Source organism: Humulus lupulus, chromosome 8, assembly GCF_963169125.1.
Source record: "Humulus lupulus chromosome 8, drHumLupu1.1, whole genome shotgun sequence".
NCBI lineage: Eukaryota > Viridiplantae > Streptophyta > Magnoliopsida > Rosales > Cannabaceae > Humulus > Humulus lupulus.
In genome coordinates, this window is record NC_084800.1 from 140,965,915 (window position 1) to 140,991,711 (window position 25,797).

The 25,797-nt window shown below is 34.0% G+C and overlaps 1 protein-coding gene across 1 annotated transcript; it reads right to left on the minus strand.

The window, feature by feature from the left end:
- Window positions 1-8,958: 8,958 nt before the first annotated feature.
- Window positions 8,959-12,527, minus strand: LOC133798517 (zinc finger CCCH domain-containing protein 21). The gene is made up of 8 exons (XM_062236836.1): window positions 12,168-12,527; window positions 11,812-11,896; window positions 11,549-11,689; window positions 11,344-11,432; window positions 10,193-10,381; window positions 9,932-10,062; window positions 9,727-9,826; window positions 8,959-9,420 (listed from the first exon to the last, which is right to left on the minus strand). The coding sequence occupies exons 1-8, from the start codon at window positions 12,336-12,338 to the stop codon at window positions 9,238-9,240; spliced, it is 1,089 nt and encodes a 362-aa protein (XP_062092820.1). The 5' UTR covers window positions 12,339-12,527; the 3' UTR covers window positions 8,959-9,237.
- Between the last annotated feature and the right edge of the window lie 13,270 nt (window positions 12,528-25,797).

Genomic DNA, 25,797 nt, shown 5'->3' on the forward strand with positions numbered 1-25,797 from the left:
TTAAACATCCGCGACCAGGCTGCTGGAGTACTCGAACCTAATTAGGAAAGACCATACCAGATTGAAGAAGTCCTCCATCCAGGCACCTACAAACTTTCTCGCTTAAATGGACATCTCATTCCTCGCTATTGGAATGGAGAATACATGCGCAAGTATTATCAATAAACAGCTCTTCTTAAAGAATTGGCTTGTATTAATTTTATTTTTTACAAGTTGTGAAAAAGGGTTAGTCATTTTATGTGACTAATCACTTATAAGTGTAAGATCTTATTGATCACTCGTACAGATACGTTTTTTCCATTTATTACGAGAAAAATAAGGGACTGTGTGCAGCCAGTCATTCTTGCCAATTATTGTATTTATTACAAGTATTTGCTCATTACGTGTGTTGTTTTGCTGTATTATCGTTTAAATTCCTTTGCTCCGAGTAGTAATGTTCAAACAGGTTATGGTCAAGGCAAGTGACCAAGGACCTAAAGCTCCTTAATCACCTAGGGGGCATATAAAGCATCTAGTTAGCAAAGCATACGAAAGGTATGTAAACACATGAGCAAAATAAGTGAAAGCATGCTAAGGTACTTAGAGTATTTTTCAAAATTTTGTATTTTGTTAAATCAAACCAAAGTACTATGCTAGGTTCGGTCATGCGAACAGATGTTATGATAAAATGCAAATATTATAATATCTAGAGGAATTCCTTTACACCGCGAACAGTCGCTGCTCGGATGTAATGGTTTGTTAAAAGTAAAAGCTGCCCATGCAACAATAAAATTTTATAATTAAAAAAGTAATTGTCTTTACATCACGACCCGTAGGTCGTGTAGTCAAAAGATAGAAAGAAAAAAGGAAAAAGACTACGAGGCTAGAGGGTCTTGAGGAGCATCCTGGTCGACAGTAGCGCCAGCTTCATTGTCTGCGCCATCTATCCCCGTTGCCAGAGAAATCTCTGGGGAAGCAGGAATTCTAGCTCTTTCTTCTTCCTCCAGGCGAATGGCGCACTGAGGCATTAGAGTCTGTCTTAAGCGCTCAGACAGGTAGATGAAGTTGGCCTTCCGGTTGTGCTTCCAAAACTCATAGAAGCAAAGGTGGGTGGCTTCCTTGTACTTCTCCAAGTTTTTGGCTTCAGTTTCCTCGAGCTCCTTCACGCACCTTTCCATCTCCTCCGTCTCCTGCCTACTCGCAATCAGATCGAGCTCAAGCTGTTTGGATTGTCAGTAATTGAGCTTGGCACTCTCCTTGAATTTTTCTTTATCTTCATTAGATTTCTTCAGGGCGTCCCAGCTTTCCAACAACTCCTCGGTCAGCGTGGCCTTTTGCTCGAGCAGTTCATCATTCAGCTTGGTCAGCTCCGCATTTTTCTCGAGCAGTTCACCGTTCTGCTTGGTCAGCATTTTTACCCTCAAGCGTTTTCATGGCCTCAGCGAGCCTGGTGTCAAAGTTGTTGGTCTAGGACACCATTGCACCCGCATGGCGCCAGCCAGCAGTCATGGTCAGCAATCCCTGCAACCAGATGAAAAGAATAAGGTGAGGGCAGAAAATCAAAAGTAAATTACTCAGCTATAGAAAGCAACTTACATTGACTATCTCATTCAGCCCTCGATTTAGTATTTGGTCGGTCTCCATGGATATGGTGCCATCGATGGCCTCTTGACTACGTTTGTGTTTGGAGAGCTTGTATATTCTCTCCCTGGCTGAACTAACCACGAATTTGGACAAAGAGACTTCAGGCTGAGTGCGGTGTGTCTAGCTAGTAGGTGCCGGAGGAGTGGGATGCTGATCGACCGGTGCTGGAGGAGTGGAATACTGGTCGGCCAGAGGCATTGAGGCCGGCTGCTCGAGTGGAGATGGAGGTGGCGTGTTTTCCTTCGAAGGAACAACTTCTGAAGGACCCTCAGTCCTGGCCTTCTTTGAGGCGGTTTTGCTTCTCTCTCCCCGAGTCCTCTTACTGTCTTTCTAGCTACCTGAGGAAGCAGCAGTGGCCTTGTAATGTTCGAATACATCTTCGGACGACAGTCCTGCACAAAAGGAAACAATACGAGCAGTGAGACAATATATATAGATGGAATTAAAAAAGAAAGTAAGGAGATTATAAGTAAAGTACCCGTGCTACAACTATTGGTCGCTACATTACTTATTGAACTACTTACTGCCTAGAAGAAATCTGAATTTAAGAATGGAGTATACTTAAAGTTGTCGTCCCCGTCAAATAAGTGACAGGGAATTCGAAAACTATCTAAGAATGAGGAAACAGTATCGTTCTCATCCGAGGACTCATTGATAGGGGCAGAGGGTTTGGTAGCTTTCTTTTTTCCCTTTCCCAGTGGAGCTGGGGGAGCAGCAGCTTGCGGGGTGCTGGAGGGTTCTCTGATTGTCACTCTAGTCGTCCTCCTCCTTTGAGGTTGCGACACGTCTGGGTGCTGCTCGGGAATCTCCTCGCCAGTGGCACTCCCCGCTGTTGTCTCCCTCACACCCTGGTGAGGTGCCAAAAGCCCGACCAGCCTCAGGTTAGCCTCTGTGACCAAATTATTGACGCTCTTCTCTACGTCAGTCATGCTGGGCAAGAGTGCTGATCGGACTTCCATGTTTGGAGTGGGAGCCGGTCCTAGCCATGGGCCTGAAAGGCACTAAAAATATAAGGGAAATGCATAAAGAAATAAAGAAAAATAAACGACCAGAGGAGTTAAAATATTACCTCCTTGGGTGAAGGCCAGGTTGTTGGCAACCATGTCTGTAGTCAGAAAGTACTCTAGATGGTATTTCCCCACATTGGATATGAAGGTTGTGTCACTCAGGAAAGTGCGGGTCGTTTCCTGGTGACAGAAGTGGAAGAACCCCATGTGTTTCTTGATTGGGGTTGGATTTTAGGTCGAACAGATAGTTGACCTCGTATGGTGTGGGGACAGGCCATTTCTTATGGCTATAAAGGATATAGAGTGCAGAGAGCATTCTATACCCGTTTGGGGGTTATTTGGAAAGGAGCGACCCCAAAGTAGTTGGTCACTCCTTGGAAAAAAGGATGGAGAGGCAGGATCGCTCCTGCCTCGATGTGATATCTTGACCAGACGCTATAGGCGCCTCCAGGCATATTCTCCCGTTGGTCTCTGGTAGGTTGGACTAGGGTCACCCCAGGAAGTCCGTATTTTTTAATGTAATTGGCAATCATCCTAATCGTTACTCGACTAGGAGGGACAACATACCATTCAACATCTGGTTGAATGGCATTTAGAAGTTGGGCTTGAGATTGGATAGCAGGGTCGGGGGTGTTCTCTTCCCGACCACTGGTCGAAGGAGTTTCAGCCCAAGGAGTAGGCTGTTTAAAGAGGAAGCGGACGGTTTCCTTTTCTGGGCTTTGGATTTTACTCGACCCATATTTTGAAGTGGGGTCGATGGAGTGTTTGGGGTGACGCGAGAAAAGGGAATTTCTAGTATCAACAGCGACGGTTGCTCCTCGTCCTCAAGTAATTGGGCTAGCAAGTCGTTGTCGATAGGTCTCTCACCTCCCACCGGATCTTGCATGAAAAGCTGTGAACAGAGAAAGGGGAGATGAGAACTTAAAGCCTAAAAACTCGTGTTGAGAGTTGGAATAGCGCTGCTCTAAGCTTTTATACGGCCAGCAGAATTCTAGCAAAAACAATAAATTGTGTACGAGCAGTTTGAGAAACTGATTAAAAAGCAGAAGTGAAAAGTTTTCTAGGAAAAACTCTTCGACTCTGAAAGGGCGGGAAAACCCCAGTTTTTCAGCTAGCTTAAAAATCGAATTTTTACTTCAATTTTACGCCCTAAATCTACAATCTTAACTACCAAACTGACTCCTATCACCTATAAAATATTATTTCACTATCCTATCAGATATCGATCAATATACCCACTTACCCCAAAGCAACTTCAACCAAGAACATTTAAAAGCTCAGAGATAAAACAGATATATAAGAAGGTTTTACATGGCATCCCAAACGACAGAAAGATTCGGGGAACTTACTTGGATTAAAGTTGGAGTATGAACACGAACGTTTTGAACGTCTGAGCGAAAGTTCCTTAGATCAGCGATGAAAGCTTCTGGGTCTTTTGAGCTCTGAAGGTCGAAGTTCTTTAAAGTTCTTGAAGAAGAGAATGCGAGTGAAAGGTAAAAAGTAAAAATGTGATCTTGGAGTATTATTTATAGTGATCGTGGCGCCGTAAATAAGGTAATCATGGAATTACTTTTTTTAAAGTATGGGGAAGTGCAATAGCCGTCAGACAATTTTTGGGAAACCAAAAAGATTTGATTGGACATGATTGGTTACCTTTTTCGAGAAGGCATGGACGGCTCTGACAGATTTGGTGGGGTAAGCGAATGGTCAATTTCCTAAGTTTACTTTATGCTGGTCGCAGTAAAGTAAACTTGGGGGAAAATGTTTACCCAAAAACGGCTGCTGATGACGTGGCAAGGATTTCTCACACGTGGTTGACACGTGGCAGAGTCGAAATAAGGAGATGTTGTTCGAATATCGACCAGCTACACATTGCTTCGTCAAACCTCATGATTAGATACAACCAGGCTGGTCGTATGATTCGGTTTATTTCCTTAAAAGATTGTAATCTTGTAATAACTACGTTGATTATTTCCTCTTTATTGCCTTGATACACGAATATTAAGTATAGTTAAGGCCCATTGGCCCATGTAACCCCCCTTGAGCCATAAATATGCATGAAAGAGCTCAAGGAAGAGACTTTTGACATTTTAATCTTTTTCCTGAATACTGAGAGAGAGAGCATATAGTGCGATTATCCATCGTCTTGTTGTAATTCTCCCAAGGTTTGTGAAACTCAAGAACCCTAGTTCTTTGATCATGATATTGGGATTCAACATTAATAATAGCACTAAGTGGACGTAGGTCATTACCATTCATTGGAGTCGAACCACTATAAATCGTTTGTGTCTATTCTTTACCATTAGATTAAACTCTTGGTTATTATCTCATTTCTTGTCGTATTCTTGACTCTGTGTCGTTGGCCAAATCGAGGGTCAACAAATACCTATAGTCTTAGGGTCTATTTGGGAGAGCTTTTAGAAAAGCTAAAAGCTGCTTTCTGAAGAAGATGTGCAATAAAAATGTTTGGTAAATAGTAAAAAAAACAACTTATTGAATAGTTTTTGCAGAAGATACAACTAAAAACTAAAGTTGGCACACTTTGAGCTTTTTCTAAAAGCAACTTTTTGATAAAACTTTGCAGGAAATGTATTTTAATACATCTACTTTATTATTATATATTACTCAAAATATAAAAATTTTAAAATAAATTAATATGATAATAAATACATAATATTTAAATCTTAATTTTTTTATTTTCTTCAAAAAAAATATATTTATTAGATATTTTTAAATATTCTTTTCTTTTAATAATTGTAAATTAACAATCACTTCAATGTAGAGTTTATTATACACTATTATATTATTATTTTTCATCTTACATTATTTTTAAATTATAATTCATCAAACACATGTCAATTTCACGTCTTAGAAAAAAATATATTATTATAATTGTAACATGTTTAAATAAATCAAATATTTATATTAAAATCTATTGAGTATGTTTAGTATCTGTGAATTTGTTTTAATAAAATAAATATGACATCTATTTTAATTTTTTAATATTTAACAACACTTTAATCATATTTATAATTTACCAAATATTCTGATACAACTTTTCCAACTCACAACACTTTAAAATCTGTAATTTACCAAGCACTCAGCATCTTTTCCCCACAGCACAACAGTTTTTTCCCACATTATAGTTGTACCAAATTAGCACTTAGTCTTCTTATATCAATACAAGATTATATATTACGATAATGAATTCATAATTTTATGGTATTTATATATATATATATATTTATTAAATAGCATAATCATTAATTATAGACAAAAATTTTTTTTTATTAATTCCATTAAAAATGTACAAAAATACGTAAGGGTACCGTGCCCACACATGCAACCCCTGCTACTTTCGTCTCCATTTCCTGTCCTCCATCACAAACAAGTAGATTATCTCTAATTGATCCACCAAAGTTTGTAATTAATTTTATCAACCTTTGTCAAGAGCACGTTTCATGACAAGTAGTATATTAAAATCGATCACCCTGAGACCAATCTTTAAGTTGCTAATTACCAAACACTTTTTTTTTCTTTCTATTCATGTCAAATAATAATTCAAGAAAATTAAAAAAAAAAAAGTAAATAGAGATTCAAGAAAATAACTCTTAACACAGCAAAAGAACTAAAGATATTCAAATATTTAGGTCATTAATTTCCCATATGTTCTCCATAAGAATTTTTCATCATCTTTATTCTAATGTTTTAATTGCTAGTCAAAGGTTCGTAAATATTCTTAAGGCTTTCCCAAATCACAAATTAATCTAACTGATAGATTAATTCCAATATTTCTATAAAGAGTTTAAATTTATCAATAGCATTAAGTCTAGCCCTAATTTGACTACCTATGGTCATTAGGTATATTCCTATCATAAACACAAATCAACATAAACAAGTTAATCATAGGCTATATTGATTGAATCTAACTTAGATTTTCTCTTCTAAGTTCCACCTAAATTACTAATTCTATTTCAAAATTGATCACTCTTTGAAAATTATTAAGCACAAATCAATATAAACAATTAGTATGAACATCAAAATAAAGAATTAAGAAGAAAACTTATTTATAAACGTAGGGTTCTATTAAGGCATTGGAAAAAAACTAGTTCATAATCTTACAGCAAACTACCAAATATGAATAACAATTCATGGTTCGAAACTCAAAAGATAAAGATAAAATAAAGAAAAGACGAAACTAGGTAGTTTGATTTGTCTTCATTCTTCAAAATCCAATGTTATCTTGTGTGTTTTCACTCCAAGAACTTGCTCTCCGCGTTCAAATTTGATCTCATATGATAACACTAATGAAAAATATAAAATCCCCCCTTAATTGCCTTTAAAAATCATTTATATAGGTAAAAGTCGTGACTCCCCACAAGCCCTCGTGTCGCTCAACTTGCTGCCCAAAGCATTTATAGGTAAAAGTTGTGACTCCCCACGAGGGCTTGCTCAGCTTGTTGCCCAAAGCATTTTTCTTTATCCAATCTTGCTCAGTAAAATATGCATAACTTTCTCATCCAGACTCCAAATGCAATGATTCAAAAGAATTAGAAAGTTGAAAAAGAGATCTACAACTCTTATTTCAAGAACAATCCTCAGAAAATGACGAGATCATGACCGAAATTAGACTTGAATAGAAAAAATCGATTCAAAATACAACTTGAATGTGAAATATAACTCGACCTCCAATTTCACATATTTCTTGAAATTTTCCATTATAAACATCAAATTAATTATTAACAATAAAACTTAAATAAAATAAACCTAAAACATTCTGAACTAATGCAAATATTTCATAGAGTTAACAAATTTGTCCCTCTCGATTGCTATCATGACTACCAAGCATTCAATGGTTACTAGCATACTTCAACACACCCATTTCAACAAGCTTTTTTTTTTTTTTTAACAAAAGCGTTCTCTGCAACTAACAATGTCACTTAGGCAAGGAAAACGTACCACCAAACCTCAAGTGAGTAACTTCAACGCACTACCAAATTGACCTAATAATATCTATAAGTCGATCCTACTCAGGTAGATATGCATGGCAAAATGGGGTGGTGAGGTGGGGCGGGGCGGGGCGGGACCCCGACCAGACAAGACGTCTTTGCCCCGGTAAAAATGGGGTGGGATTCAAGTGAGGCGGGGAATTCAAGCGGGGCGGGGCCACCCCGCCTCGAAAACTTTTTTTTTCCTATAATCTAACTCAATTCTCTCATGCTACTTATATAAATATAGATTACGTAATATTGACATTTTATATGTGATTTAAAATATCTTTAATTCTAAATAGACTTTAGATGTAAGATTTATATAATTTTTTATTTCACAATTACTCTATGAAATAATTATAAAAATTGAAAAAATATGTTTTATATAATTCATTATTATTCTTGTATTAATTTTTGTAAATTTTAAAATAAAATAAAATATTTGAGTGTGTAGTTGATATGAAGTGTAAAAAATAAAGATGGTAATAAATAAATAATATATAGACTTAGGGAGAATTCTAAAATTATAATGCAATGTTTCTTTAAAATAAAGTTAAATAGGGTGAAACAGCCCACCATGCTCCAAGAAACTAAGCCCCGCCCCACTCCATTTAGATGCCTATTGGCAATTAGTAGCTCACTCAGCACATGTAGAGCTAACACCACACTACTCCCTAAAGTGCATTATGAACTTTAAACTACTTACAAAATACATGATTTTCTCTGAAAATGTACGTCTTAATAAATGCCAATTTTCTGAATCTTCAAAATGGCACCACTAAGTCCACTAAGCCTTATTTTAACTTTTTATGAAATTAAATTCTTTAATTAATATGATTTTATTTTTAGTTTCAAAATAAAAAATAAATAACTTAAGTATAATAAAACAAGAATAAAAATAATCAATTTTATAAAATAATTCAACCAAAATCAGGTGTAGGATTAATGTTAATGTAATTTATAAAACATAAGATTATCATTAGAAGCTAAAACGCATGGTATTTTCCTAAATTAATTTTAAATAAGTCACACAAAGTCAAACCCCCTCCTCTCTCTTTCATTGACCTCTACATCTCTTTACCCCTCCCATTGCATTATCAGATTCTTTTGAAATTTTCAATGCCTATGGTCATTTCTATATTTAAGTCACATATGAATTATTACAAGCAAAAGCAAAGAATGAAACTACACCGAGAGATTTCATGCCTTGCCAATTAATTACCATCAAGGACAAATAAGACTCAAAGAATAAATTGATACTCATTAAGGAGATGAGGCAAAGGATGTGGGAGAGTATAGAGAGAAGAATCATATGAAATATTGGTGATAGTATCATATGAAATATAGAGTTCGAGGAAATTTATAACATGTCCTAAATAAATAAAACGAGAAAGAACAAGGTTGATCAAAATTTGGAAATTGGATAACATTAAATGATAAACCACAATCCTATCACCAGCAAGAACTAGTAGTACCCATAATTTCACAACACCCCAGCAGAAAAGATATACATTATTCCTCTTGTAAAGTTCATTAAAAATTGTAGGACTTGGAGTCCCGTTTGTCCCTCATTAACTCTAAAGCAAAATGACAGCACTAATTGAAATCCCTCTCTTTCAAGATGTCTCAATACCTGGCTCACGGATTTGAATAGAGGTTGTCGACAGACTTGCTTCAAGCTCATTCAACTCATCCAAGTCCAGCTCGTCATCGTCATCATCAAAATCAGGGACTTCTCCAGAGTTGGAAACAGCATCATAAGAGGAGCTTGGACCCTCTGCGGTAGCATTCTTGTCGTCCTGATAATAAGCAACACCTTACGTCAACTCAACCATTGAAATATGAAATAGAGCAAAGGCATATATCCAAATTTAAGAAGATGATAAGAACAATGCAAATGCCAGCAGTTAGAGGCACATGAGATCCAATTAGTACTATTATAACAATCAAGGAATTATCTTTCAAATTAACAATGATATATTCAAAATACACAAACTAGTCATAAATAATACAATTCAAATAACACTTTGTTTCCTCAAGCGCACCATAAGTGCTAAAAATCAGATTTTTATCTGTTTAACAATGGAAGAAGAAAGCAGGATTACCTTTTCTTCATCATCGTTAGGTTCTTCCCTATTGTATTTTTCATATGCCTCCGCATCATCCACAAACAAGCTCGCATCTGACAGAAACAACTCACGACCACTGAAAAGAACAAAAAGACAAAATCATTATCATATTAAATATATTTTACAGCTAAATAGACCAAAGCAAAAAAAATTTATAGCTTTTAATAAAGCAATACATAACCTCATTCGGTCATTCTTTGCCCTATCAGCTCGTAGAGCAGCTAGGCCAGCATCTCTCTCGTCCACCTTTTTCTTCTTCCATTGGAAGAATAGGTCAGGCGTCATGGGAGTGCAGGATGTTAATTTGGAACGCTGAAGCAACCAGTAGATCAACAGTAATTAGAATTTAAAATACAAAACAGAGTTAAAACAAGATGCATACTTGAAGTCTATATGACCTGAAAAAATCTAACGAGGAAAAATAATCTTTCATAGTTTTCACCTGATTTTCAATTTCTTCCTCAATCGGCATTTTGTCAGCCTCTTCCTCAAGAAGTGCCTTCATTTGAGATTTTAAAACATAGCCAGGAGGAAGGGCATGCCTGTAGTGACACTCTTTGCCACCATTCGGACAAGACCAGAACCAACCATACTGTTTCTTTTCCACAGCTTCCAAAAAGTATTTGCAAACCTATACATAGTATATTAAAAATTTCAGTTAATTTCCATTACAGAGGAAGATCATCTTTTGTCAGAAATCAAGTTGTAAATCCTAAATAAGGGGAACAATGAATTAACACAAAATTAACCATGGGCCCTCATGAATGACACGCTAAATCCCTCTACAAATAAGTGATCAATCTAACGTTGGGTGTACAATACACAGTTAGTTTAGATCAAATCAAACAATGAAGTTCATCGTAATGTTTCCATCCCGGTCTAATTGCTACCCCAGCAATTGTATCACCCCCTCCCCAAAGTCAAGTAACAGAAATTACAGGATTTAAGATAGATACTACTCTGTGCTGCCTTTGTTTCAAAGTTCTAACTCGTATTAAGCAACTTGTATTTGAAGAGTTCAGTCATGATTGCCTAACCAGTTTCCATTATAATCAGAAAAAAAAAATGCTTTACAATTGTTAAAATCAACAAGTTCTCCTAAAATGGAAAGTCATATGCATTGATAATCCAGAAATTAAGTGAAACTCAACTTAGTATATTTTTCAAATCGATAACAATTCAAACTAAATGCAAACAAGCAAAAAACTTCCAGTAACTTCATTAATTCCAGAAACAAGCTAATCTATTAAAAATTCATCAAAAGTGTCCAGAACAGACTCCAATATACTGCTTCTTCACATTCTTCAGCACAAGCAGTGACTGCAAAACTGAAAAAATTAAAGTGCAAGTGGTGCACCATATATCACAAAAAACATTTACATGCCCACTTGCAATTACAAAAGTGATATTTGAAAGCCTCCCAGACATCTGGCGTGCCACTGCCAAGCAACACACGGTTTAATAAAGGATTGGAGCTACAACAAACAGGTAAAAAAAAAGAACATTCTGGGAGAGGAGAGCCACACCTTTGAATAAAAACTTTCTACTACAACAACCAGTATCTATGTAACCAAAGTGAAGTATATGACATACAATTTCAGTTGGTTTGTTCTGGTTGTACTCGGTCTTCTTTGACTCAATAACCTTTTCCAGTGTCTCCTGATCCCAGTCCTCCATGGTGTCTAACAAATAACGAACCCAGAAAAGAACAAAAAGAGCAAAAGGGTAAAGCATTGGTTCATCAACAAAACACAAATAAAAACAAGAATAAATCAGACAGCCCTGTTTGTTAATTCACCTTCATCACGCTTATCACTGTAAATGTCGATCTTCTCACCCTTCCTCTGGACATTCAAATCATGTGAGAACTTGCATTTAAAACCTTTAGTACACTGTCCGACCTTGAAAAACTCGCACAATATAGACTTGGGATCGACACCTATCAAAATTCTCAGTCCAAAATTTCATTAAAGACTAAAAAAAAATTACCCAAAAAACAAACAAAACAAAACGGAAAGCCAACTGTCACCGAATACAACAGTGAGAATGCATAGTACATACCAACTGGAACTTTGGGTTGACTGACAGCAACCTTGAACAAATCATTCAGCTCTTTCTCTTTAGCTTTCTCTTCCTCCTTCTTTTTCTGTCCACGCAATTACTCAATCAATTAACATCCTCATCCAGGACCTCCCGAATAAAAAAAATTCAAAAACCAAACTCACCAGCGAATAAAAGAAAACACCAGGGAGAAAAAAAAATCTAAACTAAATAACTAATCCCTTTACTGTTTACAACATATTTTCACAGACCCGTTATCCCAAAATCACGTAGAATCAAATCATAAAAATACACACACATATATATATAGAGAGAGAGAGATATAAGAGAGAAAGAGATAGGTGTGTAGCACAAACCTTGGCAGTGAGTTTAGCTGCATCGGGTTTCGGCTGAACAGACTGTTTGAGGCTCTGAACATACTTTTGGACATTCTTACTCTTGTTCTTGTTCTTGAGCCCAAAGGTCTTATCCTCTACGACCTTCTGCTTCTTCGCCACATCGGCTTTCGATTGCTGCTTCGGCGGCATAGCTATTTGGATTTCAAAACCAAATATTTTTTTTATCCCAAAATATAAAAAGAAAATCGGTATCCGAAAACTTCAAATAATGGGACAGAAAAAAATAACCAATTTAATTCGAAGATTTGGTATGTAAAGAGCGATTAGGGTTTTCAGAGAAATAACCAGAGTTCCGCGTTGGAGTGAGACTGGAGAAGATGATGTCTTGTGTTTTTTCTTTAAGGATTATTTTCCTAAATTGCCCCTCATTATTATTTTAAGGTAGCCAAATAAATATAGGTATAATTGTCCTTTCACTTTAAGTTACAAATATATAAAACTCCACTGAACGACTATTTTTTTTTTTTACAATTGATTTGAGATTAAAAAAATTATATTTTTGAAAAATTTGATTTTGAAATGAAAATATGAAAATGTGATTAGTTCAATGTCTGTCAAAGTTTTTAAATTTTAAGGTCACTGAATCTGTAATAAGTGTTAAATTTAAAAATATAACATCAACTAAATATGTGATTGGTTCATCTGAATCTGAATATGAATATTATTTTAATTTTATATATTTAAGATACTAGATTTTGATTTATCAATAAATTTAATTAAGTAAAATTTAATAATATTAATAAATTAAAATTTAATAATAATACATTAATTAAATTCATAAAAATATTGTATTGTCATTAATTTTGATTTTTATTCTAAATTAAAGTTATATTTTTTAAATTAACTAAAAGTTGTTACTATAATTAAGCCACATTTGTCCGTGTCAATATGGAATTATGTTGTACTTAGTACAAATAGAATTCTCATATTTGCTCACAAGTCTCTATTTACACACTATAGAAAGAGTAAAGAACATTTATTTCCAAGAGTGTTTATTTTCTTTTCATTTTTATTCTTTTTGTATATATAGACACACGCACAACACATATATATTTATATGACAAATACAGAACCAGGGAAGACTTGGAAGGCAACATTTTACTATTATTTTTTGATTTATTTCTCTTTCAACATCAAACATTAAAACTCGGATCAATAGCAAATATATTCAAAGGCCAAGTCTTTAAACAAAACTTTCAAAGAAAAATAATGAGTATCAAATATTAGAATAAAATACATTATCTACCCATTTACACATTAACTCAAAATTATTAATAATGAGTATCAAATATTAGAATAAAATACATGATTAGAAATTATGAAGTACTTATTATTTGGTAATAAAAGTCAGAAAACTAGAAAATTAAATAGAGGTGATGGTGTGGGCAATGGAACAAAAATCCAACTTACCAATAAGTAGGGGTGTTCATTGGTCGGTTTTGGCGGGTTTGGTGAATTTTTGACAAATTTAAACTTATAATCGAGTTGGTACTTTTCAATCCGTAACTCATCCAATTAAAAAAAATGAAGTTCAACCCTACCATTGGTTTGGACGGGTTAACCCACCCAAACCGCGCGAAACTTTTGAAAAATATATTTTTTTCTAAAAAAATCATTGTTCACTAATTTTTTGTATTATTTTCTCTATTTTTAGTTTGTATTTGTAACTAAAATCATTTTTATTTTAAAATATAGGATTTTTTTATAAAAAAAACAATTAATTTGAATTTAGTTTTATATATGTATAATTAATAATTAAATAAATATAAAATTAAAAAAGTAGATAAATCTTTAATTGGGCGGGTTGCCAAAAATTTCAACCCACCCAATATAATAATTGGGCGGTTTGAAATAAAGGTCGGATTTTTTGGATTGTATTTTTTGTTGATTTTTTCGGATTGATTTGGGCGGATTATTAGGGTTGGATGGGTTGCAAATTTTTTTGCACAACCTTACCAATAAGTACAACATATTCACTTGTTAGCTTTCACTAAGGGAATAAGAGGCATGGGCAAGTCAGTATTGGCTGCATATTTCAAATTACAAGCTATGAGCCATAGGTGAGAAAGCTATGAATATATAAATATACGTATACATACACACATACATAAGTATGAGCAGTAGATTAAGCCATATATAGAATACACACCTAACTAGGTAACTGATTAAGAAACTTTTTGAAATTTCGTTTTTAGTAATTACCAAATTAATTAAACCATGTGAATTAATTAAAGTGCGGAATGGTAATTAACAGTTTACACAGATTACAGTTTTGTCGGGACAGAAACCAAACTTGTCACGACAGAAACTGAACATAATAAAAAGACAGTGCAAAACAATAAAGAACACAGTGAATTTTTACAAGGTTCAGAAACCCTTTCAGATAACCTACTCCTTGGGGCCACGCCCAGAGAATAAAACCAATTAATAAAGAATCACAAGTACAAAACACATTAACTTAAACAAAACAAGACTCCCTCTTAAGATTTGCCGCAACTTTGTTGTACTTCTTTTCACTAATCTGATTTTGATTGAAACGCTCAACCACTTGAACTCCCTTGGGGCCACGCCCAGAGAATAAAACCAATTAATAAAGAATCACAAGTACAAAACACATTAACTTAAACAAAACAAGACTCCCTCTTGAGATTTGCCGCAACTTTGTTGTACTTCTTTTCACTAATCTGATTTTGATTGAAACGCTCAACCACTTGAACTCCCTTCAATGGCCAACGAGTGCTTGCATCCTCCCGACGCAAGGCTTGTAAAAATCTTCTCCCGAAGACTATAAACATTGTGTTCAAATTACAATGTGTATCCACTCATGAACATGGTATAAACTCACCACTAAAAACTAAACACACATATTACTACAAGATCACGTGAATACTTATGATCTTGAATACAAAGAGGAACTCTCACAAATATTACAATAATGCTCACGAATAATGCACCAAAGAGTTCACTCTTCTCACTGCCTTTAGAGCCCTATTTATAGAGTCATTTTTCGTGCTCATAAAGGCTGAGAAAGAATTCTTCTAATAAAGGCAAAAATCACAGAAGTTATTCTTGAATGATGAAGAGTTGCCTTTTTTAGAAGATGCTGATCCAACAGATACGATATTGGTGGGGACAGCTCAGACCTGTGTCGGATAAAAAACAAGCTCAAAAAGGAAACAACAATAAATGACATTAAAGAACCAGTTTCCTGTTAGCAATCCTTGAGCTGCACGAAAATAAATAAGCAAATAATCCATAAACCACTTTGGGTAAGTACCGAATATTTGCAATATATTTTTTCCCTTTATCAAAATGAGACAATATAGGCTAAATAAGGAAGCACATTATTGTCCAAAATTCACAAAAAGGGAAAGTAGATTTCCGAAAATTGTAATAAAGGAAACCAAACAATTTTGAAAATTATAATAAAGGGAAACAAACAATTCCGAAAATTATAATAAAGGGAAACAACTAATTCAACCAATTTTGTCTTTTTAAGAAAAAGATATTTCAATAAAAAACCAATTATAGGATTTACACTTTTGTTGACCCCATGTAAACAGAGAGTGTAAACAAAATAATAAACCAACTATGCATATGATTTGGATGTTCTATACGAATATTGTACAAGTCAGGCATAGAGATCGAATGAAATAGTCAATGAAACTTCAACTAGATTATAGCCTTGAATGTTATCATCTTTAAGGGTGTGTAGCATAGGAAAAGATGAAATTTCCAAAATCATGTTTTTGTTCCTCTCTAAGTGATTCATGGACAAGAAATCCAGTCTAAAGTAAAAGAGAAAGAGGGTATAAATGAATAGTTAAACATAAAGATAAGTACCCTGGTTGTATTCCTTGTGCATCAAAAGTAGAGACTATAAACTCGTTAACAATAATTTCTTGCAGACCGAAGGAAAAATAAGGATGACAGGGAGTGTATATAAATATATATATATCACACAAAAATATAAAGGAAAAGCCCTTAACATGGATCAGACAAAAGGCAAACATAACAAAATAAAATATCATAAAGCCACTCAACAAAAGAAATATTAACACAATTTTAGTGTAGTTCTAGGCAGAACAAAATAACACCAAGCCAAACATAATGCAAGCTACTAGATCATATAGTTTCAAATGTATACATAATTGAATATACAAAAGGGTACAAAATATGAAAATAATATTGTACAGGGATGTTTCTCAATGACGGAACCGCTACTTTCTCTACACAGTCACTAAAAATAGATGAACATAAGGGATAGATCTCAAAAACTAAAATTTGAAACAAAATAACTTAGAGAGAGAGAGAGAGATCTAATATTGGATTCAAAGTCAGATTGTAGCTTGTGGAAGAAAGAGATGTCAGGCGAAATGAGAAGGTCGCGAATAAGGAGTGAAAAGAACTCGCCAGAGGCCTTCAACGCTAGAGCACTTGAGGAAGAAGACTTGGAAGAAAAAAACGTTTTTAGGGCTTTAGGGCGAAAAAATAAAAAAAGTTTAAAAATATAACTTCCCAATCATGTATTATTGTGAATACTACTTATTTTTTATTTTTAGTTTTTGGAATCATAAAATTGAATCCTAACAATTGAATCCTAACAAGATACTAATCATGCCTTTAATTTTTTATTCAATTTTTTCTAAAAAAATATATATTTTTATTCTTTTTTAAAAATATATATAATAATTAACTATATTCTATTTTATTTTATTTTAGTTTATAAATATCTATCTATATATAATAACAAATTGATTACTATTAACTCTATATTACTTTATATTAGTTTCTATATATTTATTATAACTTAACTAATTTAAATGATAGGTATTTAAGTGTTTTTTTAAAATGAGAGATTTTTTTTAAAATAAATTTATTAACTAATTTAAATAAAATATATTTAAGTGTCTTTTTAAATCTATCTATTTATATAAAGGAGAGCTCCAATGATATGACGTAGCACTCTAAAATCTATATTTTATTTATATAAAGGAGAGTTTGAATGAGATTATGTGACATTTTAAAATTCTTGTAAATCACTCTATCTATTTTCTTAGTTTTTCTCAATTTTTATTAACTTTTTCTTAAAAAAATATATTTTTTTATTTAAGTGTCTTGGAGATGAAGTTGCACTCTAAAATTATTCTAAATCACTCTATCTATTTTCTTAGTTTTTCTCATATTTTTATTCAACTTTTTTTTTAAAATATTTTTTTTTATTTAAGTGTCTTTTTAAACGAGAGATATTTTTTCAAAATAAATTTATTAGCTAATTTAAACGAGAGATATTTAATTTATATATTCCTCAAGGAGATGATGTGTCATTCTAAAATTCATCTGAATCACTCTATCTATTTTCTTAGTTTTTCTCATTTTTTATTCAACTTTTTTCTTAAAAAAATATATTTTTTATTTAAGTGTCTTGGAGATGATGTGACACTCTGTTGACCCTCGAATTAGTCAACGACACTGAGTCAAGTAAAACGATAGAAAATGAGATGAAATCAAGACGAAAAGATAAATGACACAAAAGATTTATAATGGTTCGGCCTCAATAAAATGGTAACAACCTACCTCCACTTAGTATTCTTATTGATGTATATTTCCAAGAACTGTGATCAATGAACTAGGGTTCACGAGTTTCACAAGCTTTAAGATGAATACAATTACCATGGATAAAAACACTATATTTCGCTCTTAGAATTCCTCAATTCCAAAGTCTCCTCTCTTGAGCCTTTTGATTCTTATTTATAGGCTCAAGGAGTTCTACATGGGCCAATGGACCTTAATTACATTTAATACAGGCGTATCTAAATAATAATAGAAATTACAATTAATATGTAATTATAAGATTACATATCTGAAGGAAATAGATGAAAAGACACGACCAGACTGGTTACGCATAAATATGATGTCTGATGAGCTAATGATCTTCTGGTCGATGGTCGAACAGATTATACTCACTTAAACTGCCACGTGTATTCCACGTGTAGGCTAATTCTGCCACGTCATCAAGTTGTCATTTTTTGGGTAAACATTTGCCCCCCCAAGTTTATTTTTCTGGGACCAGCATATAATAAACTTAAGCGACCGACCTTTCATATGACCTGTCACATCTGTCAGCGCCTTTTTAAAAAAAGTAGCTAATTATGGCTGTTGTAGTTTCCCAAAAGTGTTTTGACGGCTAACACGATTCCCCACATTTTGAAAACTCATCCCCCATCATTACCTTTTTAACTGTGCCACGATCAGTATAAATAACCTACTCTTCTCACTTTTTACTTTTTACCACTCTTCTTCTTCTCAAGAACTCAGAAGCAAAAAGTAAAAAAAAAAACTTAGAAAATTTTGGTGATCCGTTGTGTGTCTGTTCAGTCGCTTATATCAACACTTGTGACTTCACTTCAATCTTCCATTCAAGTAAGTTTCTTGATCGATTTGTCTCTGTTATACCATGCAACATTCATTTCTCTAGTTTTATGATATTCGGGCTTTGAGTTTTTGAATGTTCTTGAGAAAAAGCAATTCCGGGGTAATTGGGGTTGTAGGTAGTAACATGATAGGATAGGAGTTTGAATTAGCAAAAACACTAAATGAGGGTTAGAAATTAGCTTGGGAAGTAGGAATACTGAGTTAGGGTGCAAAATCAAAGTAAAAATTCAATTTTTATGCATTTGGAAAAATCTAGGTTTTTCCCGCCTATTTTCGGAGTCGAAAAGTTTCCCTAAAAAAACTTTTCACTTATGCTTTTTAATCTGTTTTTCCAAACTGTTCGAATGTTTTTAGTGTTTACGTTAGAATGTCGCTGGTCGTATAAAAACTTATCTTTTATACACGAGCAATGTTATCCCAACGTTTCCACTTTTTCTATCTGTTGGTCGTAGATTCTCATCTCCTTTTTTCTGTTCTCAGATTTTCATACACAATCCTTGGGGAGGTGAGAGGTCGATTGATGACGATCTTCTTGCACTAATGTTTGAGAATCAAGAACAACCGTCGCTGCCTTTTTCAGAAGTCCCACTTTCTCAACACAACCCAGCGACCAGACCTCCGACTAGTCAACTGAACATGGGTCGCGTGAAGTATACTGCTCGTAGAAAGAAGAGAACAGCCAATTCTCCTTCTAACCAGCCTGCCCCTCGCACCGAGGAGGCTTCTACCAATCCACAGCCTGTAAATATTGTACCACCTGAAATCCAAACTAAAGCTCGACCTCGCGATGGCCTTAGGCCAGAGGTTGAATGGTATGTTGCGCCTCCTAGCATCGTCTCTGCTAGGATGGTAACTAACTATCTCAAGAAGTACGGTCTTCCTAGGATAACCCTCATCAAACCTTCACCCGACCAGAGGGAAAACGTGCCTGGGGGTGCCTTCAGCGCCTGGTCGAGGTACCATATCGAGGTAGGGGCAATCTTGCCTCTGCATGATTTCGTCCAAGGGGTGGCCAATTATTTTGAGGTCGCCCCCTTTCAAATCACTCCCAACAAATATAGAGTATTATCTGTGCTCTATATCCTATATAACCATAAGAAATGGCCTGTACTTGCGCCACAGTAGATCAACTACTTGTTCGATCTCAAGTCTAACCCCAACCACAACAACACGGGGTTCTTCCACTTCTATCACCAAGAGTCCGCTCGTACCTTCCTAAGCGATATCACCTACAAATCCAATGTAGGGAAGTACTTTCAGGAGTACTTTCTCACAACAGACCTGGTCGCTGATAACCTAGCCTTCACTCGAGGAGGTAAATCTTTTACTCACTGGCCGTTTAATTTCTTCTAGCTTTTCTATACTGTCTTTAGAACTTTGGTGTTGTTTAGGTCCATGGTACCGACCAGACCCTACTCCAGAGATGAAGATAAGGGCAGCTGCCTTGGCCAGCTTGACGGACAACGAAAAAAGCGTCAAGGAGCTGGTCACGGAGAGCAACTTAAGGCTGGTCGGCCTTCTTGCACCTCACTAGTGTTGGTTTTTATAGATAAAATTAGAGATTATACGCAGCGGAACAACAATCAAAATTGTTAATTTAACCCCACAAGATTTCTAGATCTGCTTCTTCACATACATATATATATTGAATCAAAGAGATGAATAGAAAATTACCACAAGTCCTTCCTTGCTGCTATCTTTTTGTACGACAAAAATCATTGAGATCTCACACCAGGATCTTCCAAAATGTTCTCAATACACAAAGAACGAGTGTGGGCTCGTTATACAAAACAATAGGCAATATCTATTTATCAGATGCTCTCAACACACGAGATCTGATAAAGTTTGGAGCTAAATTTGTGAAGAACAATGACCTATGCTTGTAGCACTGTTCTTTTTCTCTCAGGGAGATTTCACGATATGTTTTCCATCACTGAAAAAGTATTGCTCTCAAAAACTGATCTCCCATATTTAATATATCTAATATATAAAAATAAATAATATTAGTTATTTTAAACAATTTAAAATTAACTAATCAGTTATCAGATTTTTGTTTAAATAATAATATTTTAATCATATTAAAATATCTCATTATTTATTTAATATTTAAATAACTAAAATTGTTGAACCAAGATCCTTATAGAACCTTCATGTGCGTATAGCACAGTGACTGTGCACTGTGTTACACGCCCACCTCATGCCAGGGAGGGCATGTGATTTTTCTCAATTTTCATCATTATTTAAATACCAAAAAACCCAAAAATAAATTAATTCAAAATTAATTATATTTTTGTTAAATCAAATAATTAATTAATTCTCAATTAATTAATTACACATAATTATACAATAATTATGTTTAGTGCATAGAAAAATATTTTACTTATCAAATAAGTCATTTTGCCCATTTTTGTATTTATCTTTGTCAGTGTTTGTTTGAGCCATTTCGGGGACCATGGACCTATAACATTAAGCTCCAATAAATTAAAACTAAATAATTAAACTCTTTAATCATTATAGTTAATTTATTAATTATGATATTTCTCCACTATAAATTCAGAATTGAACTCTTTATGTTATAGATATACTTTTATAGAAATCTTATTTTAAGTTGTCCGTTGATATAACCATCTTACAATAGTTCAACTCTCTAATTAATTAGTTCATAAATTAGAATGGAAGAATTACCATTTTACCTTTCTAATTTACTTCTTATTCCTTAAGTACCATTAATTCACTAGTGAACAATTAATCTATAATCTAATTATAGATTTGAGCTCAAAATCATTTAGTTCTAGAATTAACCCTTAAGGGAACCAATATACAATCCGTTAGGAAAGATTAGATTTCGTATTGTTGATACATGTTCCCAGCCATCCATGATATTAAATCTCCAAAACAAAAGCCATTAGCCTCATTCTATGAAGAGACCTTAACGAATGAATCAAAAGATTTAATAAACATAAACAAGAGTTCATGATGTTGGGGGTTTTATGCCCTAATTAAAACTCAAATTCTTTGTAATATCATTTTATTATCAATAAAAGAATAGAAATCATTTTTTGACTTAGTCAATCACTTTGCTCACATGTTTTATTTTCATGATTATTTGTTTAATATAAACTTCTATTAAATCCCGAGCATATAGCTAATCTTATTTATAGTGACGTAATCACAGTGGAATATAAAATATGATTATATGTTCAAAATAAGTTAGTCCTAAGATTAGTCAGTGCACCGAATTTACACTGACTTGCCAATCTACGATATGATCTACTTACACATTACAGTGTTATGTTCTTTTCAGAACATTAGTAAAGTAGATAAGATCGGATGTATTTGTTACATCGGACTGGACCGATATTGACAGTTGATAAGATAAGTAAACATACCGTTATTATCTATTCTAGTCATATCATATAGTTGACCATAGGTCAATTCAAACTCAATTCTGAGTGGTTAGTATTCTAACTGATTGTATTATTTGAGTTCTTTGACTTGTTCGTTACCAGCTTACCCTACGGACTAGCCCATACTTACATCTTGGGAACTCGGTAGTATAATTGAGTGGGAGTGTTAATCATAGATATGAACATCTATAGCTTCTGATGAAGAAGTGAAACGATGGTTTCCTTTTAGTTTGGTTCAAGGTGTTAAATGATAGAGATCTCATTTCAGTAATTAAATTAGTTTATTGAAATATCATTTACAAGGAACTAAGTGTTTTAAGGATAAAATATAATGAGGGGTAAAACGGTATTTTAGTCCTATCTCATTGTAGACCGTCTACAGAGGATTGAGTGACAATTATGGTTGTAACAATGGATAATTAATAGCATATCTATATTTGTTATAGAGCGTTCTATGAATTCAAGAGTGCAATTCCAAGTCTATAGTGGAGTCACGAGGAATTAATAAGTTAGTAAATTTATTTGTTAGATTTATGATAACTTATTGGAGCTTAATTTCATAGGCCCATGGTCCCCATTGTACCTTGGATAAAATCATCTAGATAGTCTCAATTAATTGATTTAATCATCAATTAGAATTATCAAAGTTGACCAGGTCAATTTTAGATAGTTTCACAGAGATGTGTAATTTTGAGAAGAAAAGAGAATTTATGGCAGATTTATTAATTAAGATAAATTGGTATCTAAATTAATAAATAAATTTAAATCAAGGTTCAAATTATAAATAATTAATTTGATAAAGGATTTAAATAATTATTTAATTAATTAAATCAATAGAAAATAATACAGGCCTTGATTTTAAGTCCAACGGGCTTATAATCAAATGAGAGATTTCACGGGCCTATTGCCCATGATAATTTCGACATAGGGCTTCAAAATGGCTGTTATTTTATTGATTTTTTAATTAAATTAAATGGCCTAATTGATTCTATAAAAGGAGTGCTTATAGAGAAATAAAATAAGTTTGATAAGTCACAAGTCAGATTTTTTGATAGTTTTAGATTCTCTCTAAACACAAGTCCTTTTCTAAGCCTCTTTGTTATTTTCTCTTCTTCTCTTTATATCTATCTCATGTGTTGAGAATTGCCCACACTAGTCTAGGTGGTTCTAAGGATACATTGGAAGATCGTGAAGAAAATAGAAGATCGGTTCAATTTCTTGATAATACTTTGCGACAGAGAGGATACAAAAGTTAGAGAAATTGAAGGAAGGAATCTTTAATTCCGTTGCGTATACTGTAAGTATTCTATTATTTGTTTCTCTTTGAATTCAATTTTAGAAACATGTTTTAGCCTATCTCATATTAATTTGTTTAATATTAGATATACATGAAAATAAATAAAGATCCTGTATAAGCTAATCCAACACATGAACACTCAGGATTTAGGTTGATCTATAAATGATCATCAGTTATGATATGAATTACAAATCTTTATTATTAAATGGTTTTTGGATAAAGACTTTTATTCATATCGGTCCCTATCATATATAATCATATTATATAAAGCACATTTACCGAGATGTCTTACCACATCAATAATCTGAATCTAGATTATTTGTATCAACATGATACTCAGTAAACTGTACTTACAACCCCAACTAAAGAATTCAATAAGTTCAATTTGTTGTTGACTATTTTTATTCATTCATGTGATCTTAATTCTCTCATACTAATACACGATCACATCCTCAATAATGAATATGGAATTTTTTTGATATTTACAAAAATTATTTAAACAATAATTTAATAATCTAAATATAACAATAATAGACCATTGTATTTATTTATTCATTGAAATAATAAATGTCTTTTACATGCTTTTAGGACATACTCCTAACAATCTCCCACATGTACTTAAAGTAAGTAAGGCATTTCTCTAAATCCCATATTACGTGCATGACCCTTGAATTGCTTTGCAAGAAGCGTCTTCGAAAACGGGTCTGCTAGGTTGTGTTCTGATACGATTTTCAGAATGGACACATCTCCTCTATGTATGAATTATCTGACTAAGTGGTTTTTGTGCTCTATATGCTTTCCCCTCTTGTGGCTTCTTGGTTCTTTAGAATTTTCCACTGCTCCACTGTGGTCACAGTAAAGAACAAGTGGTTTCTCCACTTCTGGAACCACTTCCAGATCCGTGTAGAACTTTTCCAGCCAAACTGCTTCTTTAGTTGCTTCACATGCTGCTATGTATTTAGCTTCCATGGTTGAATCAGCTATACTGGATTACTTAATGCTTCTCCAGACAACTGCTCCACCACCAACAGTGAATATTGACCCAGAAGTAGACTTTCTACTATCTTTGTCTGATTGAAAATTTGAGTTAGTGTATCCAGTAGCTTCAAGGTCACTACCCGAATATACTAGCATATAGTTTCTCGTTCTCCTAAGATACTTGAGAATATGTTTCACCGCAATCCAGTTTTCCAAACTTGGATTTGACTGACAACGACTGATAATCCCTACTACATAACATATGTCAGGTCTAGTACATAACATTGCATACATTAGATTCCCTACAGCTGATGCATAGGGACACTTTCTCATGTCCTCTTGCTCTTGTGGTGTCCTTGGACACTGATCTTTGCAAAGAGTAATTCCATGTCTGGTTGACAATTGACCCTTTTGGAATTTTCCATAGAGAATCTTTCAAGCACTTTATCAATATAATTTGCTTGTGAAAGTGCCAAGAGCTTGTTCTTTCTATCTCTTAGAATTTTAATGCCTAGAACATAGCTCGCTTCTCCCAAATCTTTTATTTGGAATTTGTCAGCCAACCATTTCTTTACATTTGATAATGTCTCTACATCATTCCCAAAGAGTAGGATATCATCAACGTAAAGAACGAGGAATTCTACTATATCATCTTTGATTTGTTTATAGACACAAGATTCGTCAACATTTTGTTCAAAACCAAATGTTTTAATTGTGTCATCAAATCTAAGAATCCAAGATCTAGAAGCTTGTTTGAGTCCATGAATGGACCTAAGAAGCTTGCAAACCTTTTGCTCTTGATCTTTTAATTCGAACCCTTCTGGTTGAGACATGTAAATGGTTTCGTCAAGGTAGCCATTTAGAAAAAGGTATTTTGATATCCATTTGCCAAATCTCATAATCCATGCACGCAGCTATGGACAAGAGTATATGAATGGATTTTAGCATGGCTACAGGAGAAAAAGGTTTCTTCATAGTCAACCCCTTCTTTCTGTGTGTAACCTTTGGCTACAAGCCTTGCTTTGAAAGTCTCTACTTTCCCATCCGCTCCTCTTTTCTTCTTGAATATCCACTTGCAACCAATGGGTTTGATATTCTCAGGTGGATCTTCAAGAACCCAGACAGAATTGGAATACATCGATTCCATTTCTTGGTTCATGGCTTCTTGCCATTTTTCCTTGTCAGAATCATTCATTGCATCTTTAAATGTCAATGGATCGTCTTTGTTTATGTCAGACACAAGCATTTGAACTTCATGTTCATAGCATGTAGGTTGCTTACTAACCCTCCCACTACGATGAGGTTCTCTACTATTCTGACTAGAACTAGCAGTTTCCTCTTGCCGTTTCTCATTAGTTTTTGCTGGTGACTTTGCAACTTCATTCGAGACTATCTCCTCCAGAACAACCTTACTGCGAGGTTTGAGATTATTAACATAGTCATATTCAAGAAAAGTTGCATTTTTCGATAC